This window comes from Oncorhynchus nerka, linkage group LG8, assembly GCF_034236695.1.
Source record: "Oncorhynchus nerka isolate Pitt River linkage group LG8, Oner_Uvic_2.0, whole genome shotgun sequence".
Classification (NCBI taxonomy): domain Eukaryota; kingdom Metazoa; phylum Chordata; class Actinopteri; order Salmoniformes; family Salmonidae; genus Oncorhynchus; species Oncorhynchus nerka.
This window is the reverse complement of record NC_088403.1, coordinates 35,688,868-35,696,020: the sequence shown is the minus strand read 5'-3', so window position 1 is coordinate 35,696,020 and position 7,153 is coordinate 35,688,868. Positions and strand designations below refer to the sequence as shown.

Here is a 7,153-nt window from a genome sequence, read left to right as displayed (position 1 = left end):
TTGATACCTTTTCAATAAGGATTCCTAGAGACATGATAAGTAAATGGATATGGAATACTGACCAGTAGCGCGCATTGTGAATATTTACGCACAAATTGCACCATTGGTTATTGGGGTTTGCAGTACAGCATCTGGAGACATATACGTGGGAAAACCTCAGTGTGTTCCCTATTTACTTGTGAGTGGTAACGAGTCTTTCAGAGAAATTCCACCCATGCAAACTATTATGTTTTCCATATATTCTGTTTCTCCCTGCTGTTGTTTTTGTATCCAAGGGTGTTTAGCGGAGGTTGGAGATGTGGGGGTGGTCTCATTTGTATAAAAGGATTTAAAAAGGGTTGGTGGCGACTGCGCACAGATACAGTTTCACACCATGTGCTTCAAATCTTTGGCAAGCCAACACATATGTCGGTCTGTGCGCAATGAGCGAGTCTTCGTAGACGATAGACTCTAAGTAATTGCTTAAATTTAAAACTCACACGTTCTCAATGCAGGCAGGTGGCAGCGGGTGATCGTGCGCGCGGATGTGTTCAGGACAGCCAGAAACATCTCCGGAGGCGCACTTTTCCATTCACAGAGCTCACTCAACCTCATGGATGACAATTTGAAGATAGGCTTCGACCCCACGGGCAAGCCGGTGTTGATGGAGGATAAAAGGAACGACACTGGCGCTCTTGGGAACTCCAGCGACCCGTTTGGCCGGAACGAGGAGGTCGCCAAGATCGAGATCACAATGCTTAGCGTGACATTCGTCGTGGCTGTGGTGGGGAACCTGAGCGTGCTACTGGCCATGTACATGAGCCGACGGAAGCCCTCGCGCATGCACCTGTTCATGAAGCATCTGAGCCTCGCGGACTTGGTAGTGGCCTTTTTCCAGGTGCTACCGCAGCTCTGTTGGGAGATCACCTTCCGCTTCTACGGGCCCGACTTCCTGTGCCGCATCGTCAAGCACCTGCAGGTGCTAGGGATGTTCGCGTCCACCTACATGATGGTGATGATGACGCTGGACCGCTACATCGCCATCTGTCACCCGATGCAGACCCTTCACCAGCCCACGCAGCGCGCCTATATGATGATCGGGGCCACCTGGGTGTGTAGTCTTGCCCTGAGCATGCCCCAGTATTTTATCTTTTCCCTGAGCGAGGTCCACCCGGGCTCGGCCGTGTATGACTGCTGGGGACACTTCATCCAGCCGTGGGGCGTGCGCGCCTACATCACCTGGATCACAGTGGGCATCTTCCTCGTGCCCGTGGCCGTGCTCATGCTCTGCTACGGATTCATCTGCCGGTCCATCTGGCGGAACATAAAGTACAAGACCCAGAAGGGCACTAGCGTGATGGCACTTGCGACCAAGAATGGGCTGATCGGGACGAGTTCAGTCAGCAGCGTCACCACCATCTCGCGCGCCAAACTGCGCACAGTGAAAATGACTTTCGTGATCGTGCTGGCGTACGTGGTGTGCTGGGCTCCGTTTTTCACCGTGCAGATGTGGTCGGTGTGGGATGAGAGCTTCTCGTGGGTAGGTAAGTGTTATATTTGGGCTCTGTGCGGTGAGTCATTGGCAGCGCGCGCTGGTGCCATGTCTCCGTTCATTGTGTGACACGTTAAGTGTTTTAAAACATTACATTATTGCTTAGGCCTATTTACTCAATACGTTGGTAATAGTGCACAGCTTTAGCACATATTTTATGCATTACCCCAGGGGTTTCCCTAAAAGCTGATTCACTGCTCTCCAAAATGTTCTTCAGTTTACCACGGACATAGTGAGACAACAACTGTATAACTCCTCCTCAGATACATAGACCAAACTGAAATAAATAGGCTATACATACAGTAGGCTATACATACTTAGGCTATAGGCTGTGCAAACTGGAGACCTGGGGTACATTTATTGTGACCACAATGGAATAACCGCGAACAAAATCTTACTGGGAGTAATTTGATTATATGTTCTGTGCATGTGAGTTAGCTCATAATTCATTGCCTTGATGAGGTGTGAATGTAGCTGATGTTATTCCTTTTGCTGTAGCTTGAATTATCGGACAGTGCGCAATGTAGAAAAACAGGAGAATCACCTAAAGGGCATACATAAGTGTTAGACACGTTCCATATAACGCAACCGTTGTGTAGGTGTGACAGATAGTTATGAAAACGACCATCGGTCTCCAAAAGTTAATACAATATTTTGCTGGCGAGTCAGTGACCGGTCAGACCCAGTGGCTTGCCGAGATTCCTTCGAGAATACGCATAAATCAGGGCTGTCCAACCCTGTTCCCGGAGAGATACCATCCTGTAGGTTTTCACTCCAACCCTCATCTAGCGCACCCGATTCTAATAATTAGCTGCTTGAAAAGCTGAATCAGGTTAGTTACAACTGGGGTTGGAGTGAAAACCTACAGGAGGGTAGCTCTTCAGGAACAGGGTTGGACAGCCCTGGCATAAATAGTGTGCCACTGCTAGTAGAGAAAACAGAACACGCTTGAATGTTTTCTTCTTCCCTGACTGGCGGACACCCCCTCTTCCCCGTTTCTCTCTCTCCAGACTCCGAGAACACCGCAGTCACCCTCTCGGCTCTGCTGGCCAGTCTGAATAGCTGCTGTAACCCGTGGATCTACATGATCTTCAGCGGCCACCTCCTCTCTGACATGGTCCACTGTCTGCCGTGCTGCCGGGGGCTGCTCCACAAATTCGGCCATCAAGACTCGAACAGCAGCATCCGCCGCACCACACTCCTGACCCGGGTACCGCCTCCGGCCCTACCCCATCGGAGCTCAGAGAAAAGCTCTTGCAAAGATTGCTTCCACAACTCCCACAGGAACTGTCAATCAATCCCGGTGTCTTAACCCGGGTGCTCACACTGTCCATATATATATATATTGTACATGTGGTTCTTGCGCAACGCCACGGTGATGAAGGCTATCATAAGTTTAGCGGGAGGCTTAATGGAAACAGAGTCAGAACAGAGTCAGTGCATCCATCTCTCCTGGAGCTTGTGTTTCTGCTCAGAGAGGTGTTCAACACACATCAATCCGTAAGTGGAAATGTGGTAGGCTATAACTAGCTATAACTATCCTGTCTCTTCTTGCCAAATGGGAACTGACTGACTGGAGGCATTTAAAACCCAGACAGTGCTAATATTTATGCTCTTACAAGCTCTTATGGGCCCACACTCATGCAGCGGTCAGAATCGTTGCCATTAACCGGTCATTCCAAATGAAGCGAGTGGTCTGTCATTGTATATGTGTTATTCAATAACTAATCATATGCCTAATATGCCTAATATACACAACCGTTAAAGGTTTGGGGTCATTTAGAAATGTCCTTGTTTTTGAAAGAAAAGCATATTTTTTTTGTCCATTAAAATAACATCAAATTGATCAGAACTACACTGTAGACATTGTTAATGTTGTAAATTACTATTGTAGCTGGAAACGGCAGATTTTTTTATGGAATAGCTACGTTGGCGTACAGAGAGGCCCATTGTCAGCAACCATCACTCCTGTGTTTCAATGGCACGTTGTGTTAGCTAATCCAAGTTTATCATTTTAAAAGGCTAATTGATCATTAGAAAACCCTTTTGCAATTATGTTAGCACAGCTGAAAACTGTTGTCCTGATTTAAAGAAGCAATAAAACTGGCCTTCTTTAGACTAGTTGAGTATGTGGAGCATCAGCAAGAGTGGGTTCGATTATAGACTCAAAATGGCCAGAAACAAAGCACTTCTGAAACTCGTCAGTCTATTCTTGTTATGAGAAATGAAGGCACCGCGAGAAATTGCCAAGAAACTGAAGATCTCGTACAACGCTGTGTACTACCCCCTTCACAGAACAGTGCAAACTGGCTCTAACCAGAATAGAAAGAGGAGTGGAAGGACCCGGGGCACAACTGAGCAAGAGGACAAGTGCATTAGAGTGTCTAACTTGAGAAACAGACACGTCATAAGTCCTCAAATTGCAGCTTCATTAAATAGTACCTGCAAAACATCAGTCTCAACGTCAACAGTGAAGAAGCGACTCCGGGATGCTGGCCTTCCAGAGTAGCAAAGTCTCAGCCCAGTCAAAACTGTTCGCTGCTCTGGCCCCCCAATGGTGGAACAAACTCCCTCACGACGCCAGGACAGCGGAGTCAATCACCACCTTCCGGAGACACCTGAAACCCCACCTCTTTAAGGAATACCTAGGATAGGATAAAGTAATCCTTCTCCCCCCCCCCCCCCCCCCCCCTTAAAAGACCTAGATGCACTATTGTAAAGTGGCTGTTCCACTGGATGTCATAAGGTGAAAGCACCAATTTGTAAGTCGCTCTGGATAAGAGCGTCTGCTAAATGACTTAAATGTAATGTAATGTAATGTAAATGTACGAGATCTTCAGTTTCATGTCAATTTGTTCCATGGAATAGCCTTCATTTCTCATAACAAGAATAGACTGATGAGTTTCAGAATAAAGTTATTTGTTTCTGGCCATTATGATCCTGTAATCGAACCCACAAATGCTGTTGCTCCAGATACTCCACTAGTCTATTGCTTCTTTTTTTAATAATATTTTATTTATTTATTATATCCCCTTTTTCGTGGTATCCCATTTGTAGTAGTTACTGTCTTGTCTCATCGCTGCAACTCCCGTACGGACTCGGGAGAGGCGAAAGTCGAGAGCCATGCATCCCAACCAAGCCACACCCAACCAAGCCACACCGCTTCTTGACACAACGCACATCCAACCCAGAAGCCAGCCGCACCAATGTGTCGGAGGAAACACCGTGCACCTAGCGACCTGGTCAGAGTGCACTGCGCCCGGCCCGCCACACGAGTCGCTAGTGCGCAATGAGACAAGGATATCCAAACCCTCCTTAACCCGGACGATGCTGGGCCAGTTGTGTGCCGCCCCATGGGCCTCCTGCGACAGAGCCTGGGCTCAAACCCAGAATCTCTGGTGGCACAGCTAGCACTGCGATGCAGTGCCTTAGATCACTGGGCCACCCGGGAGGCCCAGTCTTATTGGTTCTTTAATCAGGACAACAGTTTTCAGCTGTGCTAACATAATTGCAAAAGGGTTTTCTAATGGTCAATTAGCCTTTTAAAATGATAAACTTGGATTAGCTAACACAATGTGCCATTGGAACACATTATTGTTGGTTGCTGATAACTGGCCTCTGTATGCCTATGTAGATTTCCATAAAAATTGTGCAGTTTCCAGCAACAATAGTCATTTACAACATTAACAATGTTTACACTGTATTTCTAATCAATTTGATGTTATTTTAATGGGCAAAAAATGTGCTTTCCTTTCAAAAACAAGGACATTTCTAAGTGACCCCAAACCTTTGAAGGTAGTGTATGGTAATTGCACTTTTTGACAGGTTGACTGTGACTTGATGATTGTTTGGTTATGTTTAGGTTTACAGTACATTGTCCCATTAAATTGTTATAAAATGTTTATAAAAGGTTTTAACAAAAAACAATAATATACTGGCACACATCACTCTTCTCTCTCCCTTTATCTCCCCCAACGGACCGCTCTCCTCCCCTCTCCCCATCAAGCCCTTCACTCCATCTTTGTGAAGTATGGTGTTGTTTCTTTCATTGACTCTCCATCATCCCTCGGGGGTTTTCAGTCTGTGAGAGTTAATACGCTTGAAATTGGTCAGTTCGTTGATGAGTGTTCTGTGGGGAGTGTCGAGGAGTGACACTGGACCCTGGGTTCCATTCCATTTCAAATACATTCCATTCAAAATACATTTAGATAAGAGCCATGCATTGATGTTTGATGTTGTTGTAAACATATGTGATTGATTTGAAATGCACAGTGTGTCCCAAAACAAATATCACTATTTCCTTTGTACTTTAGGTATTTCATGGCGTCATCTCAATGTGACCTCTTTCACCTGTACATATTGCGTCTGAGATTGTAGGACGTTATGCTGTGAAGGGTGGCAGGTAGCCTAGTGGTTAGAGTATTAGACCCGTAACTGAAAGGTTGCTGGATCGAATCCCCAAACTGACGAGGTAAAAATCTGGTGTTCTACTCCTGAACAAGGCAGCCATCATTGTAAATAAGAGTTTGTTCTTAACTGACTTGCCTAGTTAAATAAAAATATATGGAATATGTGATCTGGCATGAGACTGTATGTTTTCATATGTCACAAGAGCTCCACACCTAAACCTAGGCTTATACCAGTTATGCTAAACATGTACATACACAGACAGAGTTCATTCTTAACAGATGTTTATTTTATTTTATTTTACATCTTACATATCAAGTACATATTCAACAGAGAGGGAGCGAGAAAGAGTGTGTGTGTGTGTGTGTCTATATGCTTGTGTGACATTAAGAGCAGATACAAACCATACACAGCCATGTTACAGAACCAGGCTGACTATGTATTGATATCACATACAGTGCACTCAGCTTATAGTGAATTCAGTTATATCAGAACTCAGGATAAACCCAGATGCAGACAGCTAGAGTCACAGATGTTTATTGACCAAAACAGGAGGCAGGCAAAAGACAGGTCAATAGCAGGCAGAGGTCTGTAATCAAGGTCAGAGTCAGGCAGGTACAGAACAACAGGCAGGGTCAGGGCAGGCAGAATGGTCAGAACTGGGGAAACTAGGAAACAGAACTTGAGAAAGCAGGGAGATGGGAAAACACGCTGGTAAGACCTGACAAAACGAACTGGCAACAGACAAACAGAGAACACAAATATAAATACACTGGGGATAATGAAGAAGATGGGCAACACCTGGAGGGGGGTGGAGACAAGCACAAAGACAGTTGATACAGATCAGGGTGTGACAGAGGAAGAGTTGTCCTGCTCAGATGTAATCACTATCATCAGAGTGCACTGTACTCTACCCTTCTCTCTTGCGGTATGGAAAACAGGTCAGCTGGGGCTCAGCGGACACCACTGAACCTCACCTAGTTCTCTCCTCATCCCAAGCCACAGCCACATGCGGTGTTACAACACGCTACTCCTCTCAGTTAACACTTGGATATCAAGGCTCCCCCACAGGATCCCTCTCATCCGGATGCAGTATGCCGGGTTTGGGATGCCGTCCCTCTCATTTCTGGTGAGGAGTGAGAGATTTCCACAAGCTCATCCTGATCTGGCTGAAATGAGAGTTTGGATCAAACCGTAATCACAATCTAACATAAC

The 7,153-nt window shown here is 45.9% G+C and overlaps 1 protein-coding gene across 2 annotated transcripts; it reads left to right on the top strand.

Moving 5' to 3' along the window:
• Positions 1-349: 349 nt before the first annotated feature.
• LOC115133206 (arg8-vasotocin receptor-like) lies at positions 350-6,105 on the top strand. Of its 2 annotated transcripts, none has more exons than XM_029666199.2 (2): positions 350-1,523; positions 2,542-6,105. In XM_029666199.2, exons 1-2 carry the CDS (start codon positions 593-595, stop codon positions 2,841-2,843), a joined length of 1,233 nt encoding a protein of 410 aa, XP_029522059.1. In that variant the 5' UTR covers positions 350-592; the 3' UTR covers positions 2,844-6,105. The 2 variants fall into 2 exon arrangements, with proteins under 2 accessions (XP_029522059.1, XP_029522060.1); XM_029666200.2 differs by having other exon boundaries at positions 350-1,519; positions 2,542-2,680.
• Positions 6,106-7,153: the final 1,048 nt, after the last annotated feature.

What these genes read in the sequence shown, in the direction of transcription:
- LOC115133206 (XM_029666199.2), top strand. Translation starts at nt 593, where the DNA reads ATGGATGACAATTTGAAGATAGGCTTCGACCCCACGGGCAAGCCGGTG. An exon ending in TGAGAGCTTCTCGTGGGTAG is followed by an intron (nt 1,524 to 2,541) that starts GTAAGTGTTATA and finishes CTCTCTCTCCAG; the next exon opens with ACTCCGAGAACACCGCAGTC.